Source organism: Equus caballus, chromosome 15 (assembly GCF_041296265.1).
Source record: "Equus caballus isolate H_3958 breed thoroughbred chromosome 15, TB-T2T, whole genome shotgun sequence".
Lineage (NCBI taxonomy): Eukaryota > Metazoa > Chordata > Mammalia > Perissodactyla > Equidae > Equus > Equus caballus.
This window is the reverse complement of record NC_091698.1, coordinates 43090583-43109964: the sequence shown is the minus strand read 5'-3', so window position 1 is coordinate 43109964 and position 19382 is coordinate 43090583. Positions and strand designations below refer to the sequence as shown.

Here is a 19382-nt window from a genome sequence, read left to right as displayed (position 1 = left end):
TTTTTGTCTTGTGAGAGGGGGTGTTGAATTTTGTCCAATGCCTTTTCTGTAGTCATTGAGAGGATCACAGAGTTTGCCTCTTTTATTCTGTTTGTGAGGTGAATTATACTGATTAACTTTCTAATGTTAAACCAACCTTGCCTTCCCAGAATAAACCCTATTTGGTCATGATGTATTATTATTATCCTTTTTATACATTGCTGGGTTCAATTTGCTAATATTTTGAGGACTTTTATTTCTATGTTTATGAGGCATATTGGTCAGTTATTTTCTTTTCCTGTGGTATTTTTTCAAGTTTTGTATCACTTACGGTATTTATTAGGAGTCATCTATATAAATATTATTTTGTCACAGGTCTAAGAAATGCAAAAATCAATTGTTTAGAGGTGTTTTTTCATGGCCATTTGGGTTCCTAACAGCCATCATTAAAAATGTTTAAAGAAGTCATCTGATTCTGTAATAATTTCACATTGTTTATGTGAACAAAAAGCTGAAAAAATCCAGGGAAAGAATTGAGGTGTGAGATGAGTTGTTAAAGTTTTTTTCTTGCTAGTTGCGTTCCTCTCCTTCATTCCAACCATTTCACAGTGACAGGACAAAAAAAGAATTGTGCACTGATGATTAGGGTTAAGCTTCACAAATGTTTTTTGAATACGCTCAATTACAGTACAGTGATGTGTTGCATAAATAAGGTCTTGGTCAGTGACAAACCGCATATATGACAGTGGTCTCCTAAGATTAGTACCATTTAGGCTTGGTGTGTAGTAGCCTACACCATCTAGGTTTGTGTATGGACAGTCTATGATGTTCACACAACTACAAAATTGCATAGTGATGCATTTCTCAGAATGTATCCCCCTCATTAAGCAACACATGACTGTATGTTGGATAAAAATCTTGACATTCACTTGAGCAAGCATAATGAAATTTAGTTGAAAACCAGTGGAGTTTAAAATCAACTTGTCGTTTTGGAAGTAGTTCTAATATTTTCCATTCTACTAAAAGCAAGAGCAATCTCTCTGCCCAAGTTAAAAATGGAAGACATCCAACACACCTTTAATTAAAAATGCAAAATTCAGAAGGAAATCTCCAAATGTGTACTTTAATGGTAAAAAAATATAATTTCATATGCAATAAAGTATTGGCCATTTATTTAAAAAACAAAGCTGTGTGTGTGTATATATACAATTTTGTAAATAGAGAAAAGGTCTGAAAGGATAACATTAAAATGAAAACAGTTACCTCTGGGAACAATAATTGGGTAGGAATGCTAAATGCTTTTTAGCAAAGGCTTGAGTTTTCTAGATAAGATCCTATTCCTGTATAATTTGTGTACCTAAAAAAAACTCTTTATACCAGTGAATCATCAGTCTTCAATGAAGCAGAAATAACAAAGCAATTTGTTAAAATATATGAAGCTTCAAAACTAGAGGGGATAATGTCAGAGGCCACTTGCTCAAATCCTACAATATAACCGGCTTTTTCCTGATTATCTTTTGGGCAACAATTTGCAAAATATATATTTGGGGTTGCCCTCAAGTTATTTAACAGATTTAAGAAAAATTACTAGTAAACACTCACTTTGAAAATTTTTCTCAATTTCTTTCTGATTCAATTACCTTGCCTTAGACTTTCTTTCTTTCTTTTTTTGCTGTGTAAGATGTGCCAATTTTCCTCTATTTTTCAGTATGTGGGCTGCCAGCACAGCATGGCCACTAACAGAGTGGTGTAGGTCCCTGGCTGGGAACTGAAGCCAGGCCACCAAAGTGGAACACACTGAACTTAACCACTAGGCCACTGGGGAGACTTTCTTAATCATACAATCATTTTATCAGAAAATGAATCACATGTTCGAGTATTTAAAATATCTGTTTCCTGTCTAAGCTTACCACCAATGACAAAAATCAACAAAAAAGAGTACTACCTAAGAAGTAATGACTCAGTACACCAAAACATCATACCCAAAGTTAAAAGAAAAATGGCAAATGAGGGAAACTGTAACATAGGACAGGCAAACAACAATATCTTTAAAATATAAAGCTCTTACAAATTTATAAGAAAAAGATGAATGGATATTTCAAAAAGAATTACAAATGGCCAAAAAACAAGTATTCATTTCCCTTTATTATTTTTTTTTTGAGGAAGATTAGCCCTGAGCTAACATCTGCCACCAATCCTCCTCTTTTTGCTGAGGAAGACTGGCCCTGAGCTAACATCCATGCCCATCTTCCTCTACTTTGTATGTGGGATGCCCACCACAGCATGGCGTGCCAAGCAGTCCCATGTCCACACCCGGGATCTGAACCAGCGAACCCCGGGCCGCCGAAGCGGAACGTGCACACTTAACCGCTGTGCCACAGGGCCAGCCCCAAGTATTCATTTTCTAATAGCCAAAAAAAGTAAGATTTTTTTACCTATTAAATTTGCAATGAGTTTAAAAAAAAAAATACCTACTGCTGATGGGGATTCATCGGTACAATACACTGGTAGAGATTTCTGAAGGACAATCTCACAATCATTAGTTACCAAAAGCCTTAAAATGCCTCAATCAGTTCATACTTAACAAATAAATCATCCCAATTAAGATTTCCATTTTAACTTATTTGTAAATAGAGATAGTTAAAATGAAGAGAACTAAGAGATGGTTTCATGGATCAGGACAGAAGACTCACCCAAGCCAGAACAGCTACAGGCAAGGGTTCTCCGACTCCTCTGAAGTCAGAAAAGAAGTCCAAGGAATCAAAGGGAACACGTGAAACTCTTAGCACTCCCGTGAGCTTCATTCCTGCAAACACTGCAGTCAGCGGGGCAGCCTTTCATGAGAGCAGAAAGGGAAGGAAATGGAGGGCCGGAGTCCTGCCTTCTCTTGGCAAATCCTCCTCTCCATCACTGGGAATTAAGAAGAGGCACCAGCTTTTTGTTTTCCAAGCAAAGGCGCCTAGTGTGACTATATTAAAATTTCATTTTAGTACTTTCCTGTAAAGTTCACTCAAACTTCTTTAATGACTGATTTCAGATGGTCGAGGTGATACTCTTCTATGAAGGATTCTGCTTGATTCAGAGCTTTTATTTTCACCAGAATAAGAATTATTTCTTTGATTTCATCCCTGAAAAAGAAAACAAAAAGCATCTTCCTCCTTAAAAATGTAATGTATGAGAATACAGTGAATCATCAGATGTTAATCTGAAAAAAAACAACTTTATCTTAAGTCAATATCATTTTAAAATAGCATAAAATATTCAGACACTACCTTTTCCACATAAATGATAACGTTTAAATACAGACTATTTATTAGTGGATATATTCTAGCAAATTTTAATGTGAATGACTATAAAAAGCAGAAAAGCACAGAGCAAATCTACCATCAGAAATTTCAGTTGCGGTGTGCTGCTACCAGCTTTGTGGGCTATTACGGTGGGAGCCTCACTGGGAGTATTTACCCCAAATGCTACAAATCTGGGCTTTTAAAATTTTTTTTAAAGAGAAGTGGTTTACCAGTACACCACTGGTACTTAAGCCCCTACGTATCTAGTGCTGTGAATGAGACATTCAAACAGAGATCCAGCTACTGCTGGGTAAACACCAGGTCACAGACTCTACCTAACAAGTGCCGAGACCTCAAAATGGCCAGGAAAATTACAAACACATCAAAAACATGCTTACTAAGAGACTTCTGATTTACAGTTTTAATTCTAAATTCCCCTGTAATACAGTTTTCTGGAAGTGCTTATTTTAGAAGAGATTTACATTTAAAAATATGGACTAATATGCATGAGGTGTGAGTATAAAATAGTGAATGATTCCAAAGGTCGCACATGGAAATATCTACTAACTCTACAGTAATACAGGGTTTCAACAGATTTTTAAAAGAACAAGTATTTCTAAAAATTGCTGAGCATATAATAGAATCCTTGAACTATGCTTATGGAGATACAAATAAAACATGCATTACCTGAATTCACTTCTAGACAATTTATGTGCAGATTGCAATAAACACTGGATGAAGTTTTCTAGCTGGGGAAGAGATGTTCTCATAGCAGAATTTTCGAACCACTTTTCTGGTAAACATGCTGCTACCTGTTTGTTAAACAGAACACATGGTTGGTTTTTAATAATGACAGCTATCATGTAAGGAGTTTTGCGAACATAATCTCATTTAATCCTCACAGTGATCATGCAGGTTGCATATTAGTCTCCCATTTTATAGTTTACAGTTAAATAAAATTTGGGAATTGTCCCTTTCTTTGTCAAGGTTTATATACTTTTTAAAAAGTCAAGGGTTATATACTTTAAAAAAAATCATATTTTAATGGCAAAAACCTAAAATAGACTACTCTCTATGAATACTCTCCAGTGGTACTTGTAAGACTTTCTATACTCTGTATTCCTGAGCCAGTAAATCTATAAATGACGTGATTTACAACTAAACACCAGAAATGCTTAGATACAAAACACTTTTAGTCAACACAACTATAAAATATGTACATTTAGCATTATTTCACACTAAGAAACTGGGTGACCTATTGTATGATCGACATAAACAAACTGAAGTTAAGGAATCAAGTAGGTGATTCAATGATATACAGAATAAAAAAAATTAATTATGGTTTTGATCTTCTTCTAACTTAAATACACTGCTTTAAATATCCACGGCAGCAAAAACAGTCAATGTATGTGCATTCAACTTTTCTTTTGGAAAAAGAAAGCATTATGCTAAAGGTAATATATGATTTGGGGGAAAGTTTTGTAAAAACAGGAAAATGTTAACATAATAACAAAAGCAAAGAGAAACTTCCTTACAGTATAAAAAGGAGAGAAGAGGATGAAGGAAACATTTGCGATCATACTATTCAAAGAAATTGTTGGACTAACAGGTTATGATACAGTTCGTAAGATCAAGATCAGTACTTAGAGAAAGCAGAAAAGTTGGGGGAAAAATGGACATCACATATGTTCTAAAAATGTTAGATGAAAGTTCTGGAATGCACTAAGCCTGATCAGTCAGCATTGAAAACATAGTTGAAGAAAAAGATTTATCCTATTCCTTAATCACCCTTTTCTATCACCCAGAAAAAATGCAGACACATTGACTGCCTACAGCAGAAAGTCCTACAAGTTTTGCTATGAAAATTGTATCTCTTTTTTTAAAGTCTTAAAGCCAGCCCTTAACTGGCTTGGAATTTAACATCATTTGTACTTGCTTTCTTCTTGTTTTGTGTCACAAGTCTCAATAAAATTCTCACAGAACCATCTAGCTCCTCCATAAATGATCCCAGGACTTAAAGCAGCCTTATCTTGGCTGGTTTTCCAGTCATCAGCTGTGGAGAGAACGTCAGGTGTCCTCCACTTCTGCACAGTAAACCCTTACGGTCAAAGGGGACTAAACTGACCCTGAAACACGTAACAGGGATCATGACTGAAGACTTTGGTAGATAATGGAGTTTAAAACTACATAATACAAAAACCATAGTCAGAAAAATCATGGTTGGCTAGAACTGCTAACATTTTATATACTGTTTTTTTTTTAAATTTATATTATAAAGTAAATATTTTCTCATATTCTTAAAAATTGTTCAACAAATAACTTTTATCTTTTGGATAAGTGGTCATGTTTTGGGACATTTATGTTGTTTCCAACTATCTTCTATTATAAATAACACTACAATAATATCCTTCATACTTATAATCTGTATGTGCATCTCTGATTTTTAACTTAGGGTAAATTCCTACAAGTAAAATTAAGTGAAAGGGTCTGAACGTTTAAGGTTTTGTATCCGTCATGCCAGAAGAGTGCCCAGCGTTGTGTGCCTCCTTCCACTAGAGCAGAGACTGTTTCGCAGGAGCCCCACCCCACACGTTCTAGGTGAGTGGTGACGCTGGAAGGGTGTGGGACTGTTTCTCTGTAATTATGACAATAATGGGAATTATAACGAAAATAACAACAGCAAAAAAATTTGCCAACACAACAGGCAAAATAATGTCCTTACTGTATCATTTGGATTTCTCTGATGATTAGCACTGTTAATCTTTTCCACATGTTTGGAGGTTATTTTTCCATATTCTTTTCTAGTGAATTACCTGTTGCATGTCTTTTGGCCATTTTTAATCAGAATATTTGAATTATTTATTGATTTGTAAAGAGCTTTTTTAAATGTGGATATTAGTCTTTGTTATAACTTTATTTCTCAGGTTTTCAACTCCCTTTCAATATTTTTAGAAACTCCCTTTCTCCCTTTTTATTATAGAAAATTTCAAACATACACAACATGAGAAAGAATAACTAGAGTGAGCCCAATGGACCCATCTTCCAGTTTGAATAACGATCAAATGATCACGATACCTTTTGTTTAATTTCTTTCATCCACTGAAGTTTTATATTTTTGTCAAATCTGTTACTTTTTCATCATTTCTTCTCCAGCTTTTAAGTTCAGAAAAGACTCCCTTACCATCAGATTCAGTCATCTATCTTAATATTTTATAGTTTTTCACTTCTTTACTTCACCTGAAATTTATACTGGTATTTAATGAGAAGTGAGGATCTAAACATTCTTTTTGTTAAGAGTTAACTAGCTGGCCCAGGATCATTATTAATTTTCCCTTTCCTTACTGGTGATATTTCAAATCAGCATACTAATTTTTTTAAATATTGAGGGGTTGCTTCTGGGTTTCTAGTCTATTAAACTGATTTGTTTGTTATTACGTATCACAATTTTAATTATTTTGCTACAAAATAGATTTTAATAACGGAATTTAAAAAAATGATGGCAATTAGAATCAGTCCCTACACAACTTACTTGGTTGCACTTTTTAACAACATCTGGCCCAGGTGTGGCATTAAGAAGAGCTATAATAAGGTAACGATTTAGCAGCTTCCCTAGTCCCAGCTCTTGCAAGGTGTCATCTGGGAGGAGTCCATTCCAAAGAAGAATATTACGGAAGAGCTAAAATAAAATAAAATATCAAGTGACTATGTACCTTCTCGCCAAAGGACAACAGTAATAGTCTCTAACAAACAAAAAATGTTGGTCAAACTCTTTTAAACTCTCACTACAATCACCACTGTTGGAAGTGTCAATTTTAGAATCAATAGAAAACATTTCTGAATAAATACTTGATTCTTTCCAACCTTCATATATTTGCTCATCCTATTTTCACATTTTTAGGATGGCCACCCCAAATCCATCTCAAATAACCTCACTAGAGTCTTTCCAGATCAGTAATCTTCCCCCTCAATCTATACCCTCCTAGAGCCTGGGGCCACTAAGTACAAGACCCCAGGATTCATAAAGCACTGCCATCAAAGCCAGTACCACTGTTACCAGTGTGTGACCTTGAGAAACAAATCAAACCTGAGAACCTCATTTCTCTAATATAGAAGATTAATAATAACCTGTGAGTTTGAAGATAACTTGGGTAAAAATATTCACTAGAAATTCTAATAAAATTAACACTGGTTGCCTTTCCCGCCTGTAAATCCAGATCTTCTGTGAATTTTATGGTGCTTCCACTTTCTTTCCAGTCCTATCTTACTCTCAGTGCTAAACTACATGCAGTTGTACTAAGATGCAATGCTCTTTCACACTCTCTCATTGTGGATGTTGTTCCCTCTTCCTGGAAAGCCTTTTCCCTGATTCAACCACATGACAAATATTGATTCGTCCTATTGAAACTATTCTTGCTGAGGTCACCTATGATGTTCTAATTGTCATATCTAATAAACGCTGTCAATCTTTCTCCTAATTCCTTTTGATGGCATTTAACACTTTGTCTTCATTCTTGAAAAGCCTTTGCTTACTTTCCTTGACGTCACTCTCTTGTGACCATTCTAATTTTCACAATTCATTCTAAGGCTTCTGTGAAGACTCCACTTTCTCTGCCCTCTTCTTCTGTTCTCAGCCTTCTCTCATGCTTCACCTAATCTCAGAGGTGGTCATTTGTGACCACGCTCCAAACACTGCCTACATGTGCTCACTCCCAAATCTCCAGCTCAGATCTGTGCCCGGCAATTCAGACTCATGTATCCAACTGCCTCCTAGACCTCTATTCCTATATTTGTCCCAGAGGTACCTTCAATTCAGCATCTCCAAAACAGATGCTATCTTCCTCCCAAACCTTTTCTTGTTCCTGTATTCCCTCCAATGCCCTCAGAGAATGTCATCATAAGCTAGCAGGCTACCAAAGTCAGAAAGTTGGTGAGCACCCTACATTCTTCACATGTAAATGAATTAATCAACAAGTCCTTTCAATAGTTCACACTAAACATCTTTTGAACTCATCGTCTCCTTACCATCCTATTGCCACTGATCTAGCAATGACTTCATCTTTCATCTCTTAGAGGAGGGCTTAGCCGACTATGGCTTGTGGGTTAAGTCCAGCTTGCTGCCTATTTTTGTAGAGCTGGTGAACTAAGAACGGTTTGTATATTTTTAAATGATTGAAAAAAAATATTTTGTGACATGCAAAAATATGACATTCAAATTCAGTGTTCATTAGTAAAATTTGATTGAAACATAGCCATGCTTATCTGCTGACATATTGTCTATGACTGTTTCTGCACCACAGTGGCAGAGCTGAATAATTCAACAGAGACTATACGGCCTACAAAGCCTAAAATATTTACTATCTGGTCCTTTACAGAAGTTTGCTGATCTCCACTCTGTAAGTTAACTGGATTTGAACGAAAACAATTTTATTGTTATTTTTGTATTTTTCTGCTTACCTTTATACCTGACCAGAACCGTCTTTCTTGGAACTTTGAATGTGGCGATGTTTTGTTTTCTACAGCGCTAATTTGAAACAAAAGAAAGAGAAAGGAGAAAATGCAAATGACAATGTTTCAGAACCAGAGTTTAAAAAACTTTTTTTTTTTTTAAAGATTGGCACCTGAGCTAACAACTGTTGCTAATCTTCTTTTTTTTTCCTGCTTTTTTTCTCCCCAAAGCCCCCCAGTACATAGTTGTATATTAGTTGTGGGTCCTTCTAGTTGTGGCATGTGGGATGCCACCTCAACATGGTCTAATGAGTGGTGCCATGTCTGCGCCCAGGATCCGAACCCTAGGCCGCTGAAATGGAGCACACGGACTTAACCACTTGGCCACAGGGCCAGCCCCAAAAAACTTTTTTTTTTTTTTCAAACCAACTGAACTAAGCCTTAATGGAGTATAAATAGAGGTGCTCTGATGACATCTCTCAAAATTATAAATGCATGCACACTTTGACCCAGCAACCCCATTTCTGAGAATGCCTTCTGGAGACATGCTTGAACATGTAGAGAATGATGTCTATAAAATTATTCACAACGCTGTTGGGACACTTACATGTCCATCAGTTACAGTACATCTATATGATAGCATACTATGCAGCTTAAAGAACGAGGAAACTACTATGTGGTGACAGGAGAAGATCTCAAAGATGTACTGAGTCAAAAAAGTAAGGTACGAGACAATGGTTACAACAGTTTACAGTATACTTCCTATATACTTTGAAAGAAGGAGAAAGTAAGATTACAGCATATATAAATATTTAATTCTAATTGTGTGAAGAAATTCTGGAAAGGTAAAAAAAAATTACTAACAGTAATTATTATTACACAGACAATATTGTATGTGAATAGAAGAAGGGCAAAAAGTGGGTGGATGGAGGTCAGGAGTGGGAGGGAATAAGACTTTTCATTTTAAATATAAATTCTTAAAAATATACACTCATACTTTTGAACCCTGTGAACATATTACTTATATAAAACATTACAAAAGAAACATTAACAGGGCAGAAATTTTACATGTAGACATCTCTTTGTGATTCAAATTAAGCAGCAAGCTTAGAAGTTCTTTCTGTCTCTTCACAAAGCTCCCCCATCCTGTGAGTACTCACTGGATAGCTTCAGCTCATGATCCATTACTATAACTGATGCCTTCTTAGCAAATGTAGGAACATGCATCAAATACTACTTGTTTCATAATTTAAAATAAATACAGAATTCACAGATGCAGTTTCTGGCCCCTCAGGGATGTTCCGGGCCTCATGCTGTGCTTTCTCTGTACCCTGCATTGTTCTGAGCACTGTCTTCATCTTTACAAAGTCCTGTGATGTAGGCCTTAATTTAATGCCCCATTTTACATACAAGGACATTGACACACAGAAAGGCCCAAGGCCAAATATGTAGTAATGGTGAATCTGGGCTCTAGAATCTGTGCTTTCAATCACTCTATGCCACTCGTCATGTCCTTAGGAATAGCATCAAACATGGCATGCAGAAGGTGACTGAGAAATATTTGTTGAAATCTCAATTTGCATCCTAATAGGTATATGTATATTTTGAAAACACTTAATATAGTTTCTTTTGCATTACATTCTTAAATCCGCATTACATGATTAGCTATTTCATACAATCTAGAAATTAACAGCTCTCACCTCTTTGGATATAGAGGAATAAAAACGTCATCTTCTATTGCGTTCTTCATTCTTGAAGCAATGGATTTAAGTAAATCCTATTATTTAAAAATTTAGAGGCATCAGTGATAGTCACAGGTAGAAATATATTTACCAAAAGAGGTAATTTTAACAGTATAGTGCAAATTTGTACACAGAGAATCAGGAGTTAAAATAGTTATCAATTAGGTACAAGAGAACTTTATTCATCCATGTTGTTGCATATGGCTGCAGTTGGTGCATTTTCATAGCTGTACAGAATTCTGTTGCATGAATGTTACTGATGAGATGTTTAGATGGTTTCCAGTTTGGGGGCTGTTACAAATAATGTTGCTATGCAAGTTCTTGGACATGTCTTTTAGTTAGCTTGGGCATAGATTTCTAATGGGTAAACACATAGGAATGGAATTGCTGGAATATAGTTCCTGTCTGTATGTTCAACTTTGTACAGAATTCCAAGTTGTTTTCTGAAGTAGTGGTAACCCATTTATATTCCCACCAGCAGTGCATGAGATATCCTGTTTCCCCACAGCCTTACTAAAATGTATTTTTTTTTTAAAGATTTTATTTTTTCCTTTTTCTCCCCAAAGCCCCCCGGTACATAGTTGTATATTTTCAGTTGTGGGTCCTTCTAGTTGTGGCATGTGGGATGCCACCTCAACATGGCTTGACGAGCCGTGCCATGTCTGTGCCCAGGATCCGAATGGGCGAAACCCTGGGCTGCTGAAGCAGAGCACACTAACTTAACCGCTCAGCCACGGGGCCGGCCCCATATTTTTTGTTTTTTAATGTTTGCAATTCTAGTGGGTATGTTATCATATTTTATTATGTTTTTATTTTTATTTTCCTGTTAAGTAATGTGATACACATCCTCATATTCTTATCTGCCATTTGGACATGTCCTTTTGCAAAGCATCTAATTAAGCTGCTTGTCCATGTACGTTTTTTTTTCTTTTTAAATTAGGTCCTATCTCTTATCGATTTCTAGAAGGCTTTTATCAACTCTAGCTACGGGTTCTCTGTTGGTTTGTCAATGCCCTTTGAAGCAGTAAATTTACTTTGGCAAATGCATTTTATTGCTTGTATATCAAAAATTGGAAACAATCAAAATATTCAATCAGAGGGACTTTTAAGGACATCATCTTATATCCACCCATTGCGTGAAATATTACTTAGCTTGAAGGTTATGAAGACTGTACCAATTTAAAGATTTAATGAGATAATATTAAGTGGAAGAAGTAAGATACAAATGTACATGTCCATTAGGATTATAACTTTGAAATAATAAGCTGGTTAAAAATATTGTACAATTGTACCAGTCCTTGTACTAGGATGAAAAGGGGAGTTAAATTTTTTTTCATGTATTACCAAAATTTCTATAAGATATTGTTCTCATTCTTAAAAAGAAATCTATTACACACTAGAATGAAAGTTATTTTTTAAGTCAGTGACAATGTGTGTAGCACAAATTAAGCTGCCATGTATCCTGTACTGACCAAATTACTCATAAAGTGGAATTCAACCAAATATATTTTTTCATAGAAAGTATATCTAACTGAAGTCGTTTCTCCTTCCACTTAAATATCTGTAACATACTCTTCAAGTGGCCACATATCAATATATAATTAACATTAAAAACAATCAAAAACTCGATTTTTACTCCACTTCTTAAAGATTTTGAATTCTTTAAAAATAAAGATCATTTTTCTAGGCAGTATGTCCACAAAGTAGTGTCTGAGCTTATGTAAATTACTGAGTTAGAGTTTGTGCTAGAAAAGATAGTTAATGCTTTGATTTTTTTCTCCTTTCATTTAAATGATTTTGAATGCCAGCTTTGACAAATACTTCCATGTTGTTTAAATTTTTTTTTTTTTTTTGCTGAGGAAGATTTGCCCTGAGCTAACATCTGTTGCCAGCATTCCTCTATTTTATGTATGGGTTGCCAGCACAGCATAGCCACCAATGAGTGCTGTAGGTCCACGCCCAGGAAATGAACCTGGGCTGCCAAAGCAGAGCATGTCGAACTTAACCTCTAGGCCACAGGCCCGGCCCCTAAATTTTTGTTTCTTAAAAATAGTTCCTAAAAAGTGCTATAAAGGATGTTGCTGAGTCAAATGACAGGGTGAAATATGGATGGTAGATTAAGTATTGTTAAATTTACTGAAACTGACAACTGTACTATGGTTATTTAACATACTATCCTTATTCTTAGCAAATATGCAACTTTACTCTCAAAATGTTCAGGAGAAAAAATCATGTGTATATATATAAAAATCATGTGTATATAAATAATAAAGCAAATGGGGCAAAATATTAATGATAGGTGAATTTGTGTAAAAGGCCTATGAGTATGCTATTTTTAATCATGAGACTTTTCTGTAAGTTTGACATTATTTCCAAATAAACTGTTTAAAACAAGAAAACCTAAATTCACACGTTTTTAAACTGAGCTCATTAACTTTTCCAGGTATTAAAATACATCTGGTGGAAAAAAAGTTCTCCCAACAATCAAGTTTTATCACATACACATGCCTCTGTATAAATATTTTAAAACAGTTTTGCAAAGGCACTGCTCTAGTTGGCAGTTTTTATGCTGCGCTGTCCATCCATAGAGACAATCCCGGGTGGCTCGGGGATGCTGAGGCCCTCAGGAAAGAATGAGGGCAGGTGCTCAGTGCAGCGAGAGCAGCATGCTTTTGTGTGTATTTGTCTATAAAGGCCATGTAACATTTCATTTAAATAAGGTTCTTTTGATTAAAAAAAAGGTCTGGAAACCACCAATCTATGTAAACACTCAAATGATCCCATTTTCCTACTTCCACTACATGGTCAACCAACCTACGCCTGAAAACATTTAGTGACAGGGAATCTCTACCTCCTGAGGCCGCCCATCACTGTGGGCAGCTTTTGACTATTAGATTTCAGCTAACAGCGAGGAACAAACTTCTCTCTCCTACACCTTCCACTCCTTGGTCCTAGGTTACTTCTTAGCATCATACAGAACAGATCTAATCTCCCTTCCGTATGACAATTCTTCAGATTTTAAGATTGATCTCTCTCTTTTCTACATCTTCTCTTTCCCATACCATCTTCAACACTCTCCATTTAATATACTTACACACAGAATTAAATGCAACATACCCAGGGAAGTCTTATCTGTGGGTAGAGCACATATAACATTTTTACTCAGAATAGCACACACCTAGTAGGATGAACTCCAATTAGTCTGTGCTCAAGTAACACTGGTGACTTACACTGGATTTACTGTCGATTTTTATCCCTCTTTGTTTTACCTATGCTACTTCAGAGCTGTGTCTCTCCCATCTTTTATTTATGCAGTTGAATTTCTGAATGCAAGGGTAGGACATATGTATATTCCTTTTACATTTTGTATTTTGAGAGTCAGTCCATTTTCTCAGTACCTCAAAATCCTTTTGGATTCTAATTCTACTATCCATAGGTCTATGACAGAATTCCTAGCTTTTTGCTATTGACAAATTTTATTAGCATGTATTTTACATCTTTATCCAGCAGGGCATAGCTGAGAAGATATCTAACACTAAAAGACTCCCCGTGGGTAGCTACATCCCTGTTGGTCAGTATTCTTCAGGTACACTCCACCAGCTTCTTGATATCTAACTGTACCACTGCTAAGCTTATCATTTGATCCATAGGAACAATCATAACATACTTAAACACATTATCTACTGTTCCTGTATGCTATCTTACTTATCAGTGAAAGTAACTGAGATAATATGGGACAATTTGCTTTGATAAACAATCATTTGTATTGGAACCCTACCAATGCAGATTACAGTAATCTCTCCTTTCTTTTTTTAAATGTTCATAATCCACCTCTGTAATAATCTGTTTTAGAACCAGAATCAAAACTATTCTTAGCAAGCGTTAGCTTACAGAATCATTAGCTTCTCACTTGGAAACCAGGACCCATGCTGTCTGACTCCTTCTTCTGGAACCTTTCTCATTCTCTTCAATTGCTTACGCATCACTGAAATAAGCACACTGATGTCACTGGGAAACTGTCTGAGTAACCTGGAACATTACGTAGTTGGTGATTCCCAACTACGAGTGATTCTGCCCATCCGAGGAGCCTTCTACAACGTCTGGAGATAGTTTTGGTTGTCAAGACTGTGGAGTGCTGCTGCCATCTAGTGGGCAGAGGCCAGGGAAGCTGCTAAGCATCCTACAATGCGCAGGCCAGCACCCACAACACAGAATTATCTGTTCCAAACGCAAGGAGTGCCAAAGTTGATAACTTGCGGTGTAGTCCCGGCTTCTACTAATAAAGCAAAGAACCCATTTTCAACATTTACAGTGGGAGGGCTTCCACAATAAAAATTACCAGCCTAACAACTTCATGAGAGAATCTCTAATACTGCTGAAAGACTTCAGTGCTTACAGAGTACCAGGCCTGTCACTCAGCACTCAATGATCTTTTACAAATGTCTCGGCCCTCTGGGCCCCAGTTGATTCATCTGTAAAATGCAATTAAGTCAACACATTTTACAAGGCTGTGAGGATCAAAGGAGATAATGTGAAAGTGTTTAATAAATGGTAAAGCACTACTTACATTTAGGTTATTACATAATCCTATATAGAGAGCAAATACAGGATTATATATGTGAAGCATCCCTGTAGCTCTTAGCTACTAATCTTGGTTCTATGCTCTGTAACAACACAGAATAAATCTACTCCTTCAAGTATAAACACTATCTCCACGCACATCTTCTTTCACATCTAGAGTGAAATATCTCTAATTCCTGCCGTGGTTTTCCTAACTTATCTGTGTCACTATCCTGTTAAAAGCAGGTGAACAATGCCTTTTCTCCATCAGTTCCTACATGTTCAAATCCTATACTTTCCTTAAGGTCCCAAGTCAAATGCCACCTCGGACATATTCTTTCACTGCAGAAAGTAACTTCTCCCTCCTGTCTCTCTCGAAATTTCCCTGCACTTGATCCAGGCTGCTCATGAGGAGGCACCGTGGTCAATGCGATCAACTCGGGCTTTAAAGTGAGATTAACCAAGGATTAATCCTAGTTAACTCAAGATATTACTGTGAACAAGTTTTTGAGAGTCGGCTTCTTCATCTGTAAAATGAAGCTATCACCCATTTTTTATAGGGCTGCTGGGACTAAGTGGGATGACACAGGGACAAGATCTACAGAGTGACTAACACACAGTAGGAATTAAATAAGTAAGTGTTCCTTGTCTTGCCCACTTCTCCTATTTTACATAATAATTTCATTTACAAATTAAAGGCAGAATTAAAGGCTGAAGGCAGAATCATGCCGGTAACCCTCTTCTCCCTCTTACTTCTCGCAGCTTCCCTCCCTCATGACAGCGATTCCGAGTGCTAACATTCTGAACATTGGTGTTCAGAGCATGAGAACGACGGGCCTCCTTGCTTCACAAGCACCTCAGTGATTCTACTCTGGGTGCTCGCTAGTCTGTCAACCTCTTTTAATTTCCTTAAACCTCCACACACCATTGGTTTACTTATTTAGCTGTATAAGTAGAGAACATTCTCATCAGCAACAGATGATAAAAAACAGAGTACCACAATAGAAGTGCGACTCAGCCTACTTTCAGAGTCTCCTAAGAATCCTCTTTACATCTTATGTTGAGTAAAACTCAATTCTACATCCCGCTAAGGTGAGAATCTATCCTACTGAAGTTTGAATCCTTAAACAGATTACTGCTCTTAACTTTGGCAGACTATAAATAACAAGTTAATATAAAGAATATTAGTCTAACTTTAAAATCACTGTTAACGCGAGGCCACAATACCACTAGATTTTTGCCAAAAGAACAAAGGTAATGCAGTTTTTTTCTTTTAGAAGGGATGAATTTGCACTAATGCATTTACGCCCGTTCATCTCTTCAGGGCCGATTCTCAAACCGGAAAGACGGCTGGGCCTTGAGAACACAAATCAGACCACTGAACAGAGACATGAGCTACTATGAATGAACGTAATAATCGGAGTCTTATTATATTTTGTGTATCCTTTAATTAATAATGATTACCATTCCTGTTAGAATATTCAGAATTACTAAGGTGTATTCTCTCATCTTATTATTACAAGGAGGAAAAATGGTCAGCTGTTGTTTCTGTAAATCAGAATATATTTTCCCCAAATAGTTTTCTGATAATTACTTCTTATGAATCTTTTGTAAACAAAGATTTATAATAAACTTAGACTGATTTATAAATAAATCAAGAAATTCATAATTCTAGAAATTATTACCTGTTTGCCTTTACTAACTTCATTTTCACAAGTGGAATGTTCTTCAAGTATCATTCTGCAGTGCGTTATTAAACTTGTTGTCTGTGAAGTCGACAAGGGATCCCAAATGAATTCGACGAAGGCTGAAACAAAAATTTCAGTGCGACACAATTTATTTACTAGATTGCTTTGCTTGTCATGTATAAACAACTGAGGTCTTCAGCACAGACCACTTCTCTCCTTAGGTGGTTCAAAGTCCATGCCAATCATTACCATTACGTATTTGCAAACATCCTCAATTTCCTTGTCGTTTTTGGGCTTGTTGAACCTGTCTGGTTAAGCCACAACCCTAGTTAAATCCGCCTTGTCACCAAGTCTGTGCCTGAAACCATGCAGCTAAAACGTGGCTGGAAAAAAATACACTTTAAATTCCTCGCCACGTAGCTCCAGGGAGCTTTCACTGCTGCCCAGCAATCATGGTCTGTTTCCCTGGCCCCTCCCTCTCTCTCTCCCCCACATGATTGCTTCCTGGTTTCCCCTTCCTCCTCGCTCCCTCAGTTACTGGACTTTACTCTTCTAGATGACTACTTCTCACCTGTTCTTTTCTCCTCCCTTGCGCTCACTGTCAGTTGATTCCTTCCTAATTTGATGAGGAAATAGAATAATCAGAGAAGCAGCTCCACAAGCTTCTACACACCGACCTGCCTCCACACCCACATATTCTAACCTGTCTCCCTCTCCTATGGACAAAGCACCCACGCTCCGCGCTAGGGCCAACTCTTCAATTGTGCAAAAGATCCCAGCCCCTCTGGCTTACTTGACGATCCTCTCGTGGAACTCCGCCCTCTCACTTCAGTATCATCACCTCTACTGGATCTTTCCCATCAGCCTACAGATAATTATTTCTCTTGTATTAAAAATAATCCCTCTCTTGACCCTACCTTCTCTCCCAGTAGTGCCCTATTTCTTTCCTTCATTTTACAATAATATTCTTCAAAAAACTGTCTTATCTCCAATTTCTCCTCCCATTTACTTTTGAGTTCACTTCAATTAGGTCTTATCTCCAACCATTTTACCTAAACTACTCTTATCAAGTCACAGATGACCTTCACGTTGCACAATCTAATGCCTGATTCTAGTCCCCATCTGATTTATCAGCAACGACTACAACAGCTGATCATTCCCCCTAGAAATGCTTTCTTTCCTTGGCCTCTAGAACACCACTCCTGGTTCTGACCTACCTCTGGGGTCTCCTCTGCTGGCTGCTTGTCATGTCTTTGACTTCTAAATGCTCGAGTACCCCGGGACTCAGATCACTTGCCTTCTCTTTCCTCTCTCTATACTTACACCCTTAGTATTTAAAGTCAGTTTTGTGGCTTTAAATGCCATCTATAGGATGATAAATTCCAAATTTATATCTCCTACCTGGACCTCTCTTTTTAGACTCATATAGTTAGCAGCCTGGCTGACATCTCCACTTTGATAACAGGCATCTCAAACCCAACGTGTGTCAAACAGAGCTCCTGATACACGTGCCCACCCTAAACTTGCCCCCTCAGTCTTTTCAACTTCAGGAAATGGCAACTCTGTCCTTCCAGTTGCTCAGGCCAAAAACCACAGAGTCGTTCTTGATTCCTCTTTCTCCACAACCAATCCATTAGCAAATTCTGTTAGTGCTACCTGTGAAATACACACAGAATCCAGCCACTGCTCAGCACCTCCACTTCTAACACCCTAGCTCAAGCCACCATCATCTGCTGCTTGGATTATTGCAAAGCTTCCTAACTGGTCTGCCTACAGTTCATTCTCAACACGGACTTACAGAGTGATTTTGTTAAAATGTTAAGCAGATCATGTCACCTTTCTGCTCAAAACTCTCCAATTGTTTCTTTCTCTTTCACTTAAAGTGAAAGATCAAGTCCTTACAGATGATTACAAGGCCCCATATGATGCAGCCCCTGTCATCTTGCTAACCTTTTTTTACTTTCCCTCTTGCTCATTCCACTATAGCTACATTGACCTATGTGCTGTTTTTCGAGCAAATCAGGCTGGCTTCTGCCTCAGGTCCTTTGCACTTGCTGTTTCTGCTGCCTTGCATGCTGTTCCCCCAGATATTCATATGGCCCACTTCTTTACTTCCTTTGGAATCTGCTCAATTGTGACCTTCTCAGGAAGGCCTTTCCTTGCCAATCTATTTTAAATTACACTCTTCTTTGATAATTTGTTACCCTTTTCTTTATTTTTTTCCTTTACCCTCATAACTAATATGCTCTAGATTTCATTTATCTTGTTTATCATCTATCTTCTTCACAGAATGTAAGCTCCATGAGGGCAGAGATTATAAAGATTATAAACTCATTCACTGCTCTATACACTGAAGCAACAACAGTGCCTGACACAGAGTAGACCCTTGTAGAATATAAGTTAAATAATGGAAAAAATTGAGTAGGTTTAAAAAAAAAACCTCAAGCCAAAAACAAAACAGCGATTTCTCAAGCATTTAGAAGGTTAGGCTTCTAATAACCTCAGAAATATTCAGTCAACCAATAGTGAAAGCCTACTATGTGCCTGGTATTAAATAGACACAGCAATAAATAAGGTGAGGTGCCTGCCTTTGAACAACTGTGTCTAATGGCAAATACAAACGCTTATATAAGCAATTACAATTCAGTGTGTAGGTGCCACCATGAGTGAGCTCAGTGTTA

At 37.0% G+C, this 19382-nt stretch overlaps 1 protein-coding gene across 13 annotated transcripts in view; it reads right to left on the bottom strand.

Annotated features, from left to right (window-relative positions):
* Positions 1-1082: 1082 nt before the first annotated feature.
* The window catches only part of GCFC2 (GC-rich sequence DNA-binding factor 2), a 46107-nt gene continuing 27807 nt past the window's right edge, over positions 1083-19382 (bottom strand). For 12 of the 13 annotated variants that reach the window (XR_011426363.1, XR_011426360.1, XR_011426362.1 and 9 more), the window contains 6 exons: positions 16699-16820; positions 10412-10488; positions 8721-8787; positions 6796-6942; positions 3954-4078; positions 1083-3107 (listed from right to left, as the gene is read on the bottom strand). Coding sequence is in view for 4 of the 13 variants with exons in the window: in XM_070236233.1 (XP_070092334.1) it covers positions 2990-3107; positions 3954-4078; positions 6796-6942; positions 8721-8787; positions 10412-10488; positions 16699-16820 (656 nt within the window). In the remaining 9 variants the exon portion in view is untranslated. The remainder of the gene's footprint in view (positions 3108-3953; positions 4079-6795; positions 6943-8720; positions 8788-10411; positions 10489-16698; positions 16821-19382) is intronic. The other variant, XR_011426366.1, reaches the window with a different exon arrangement.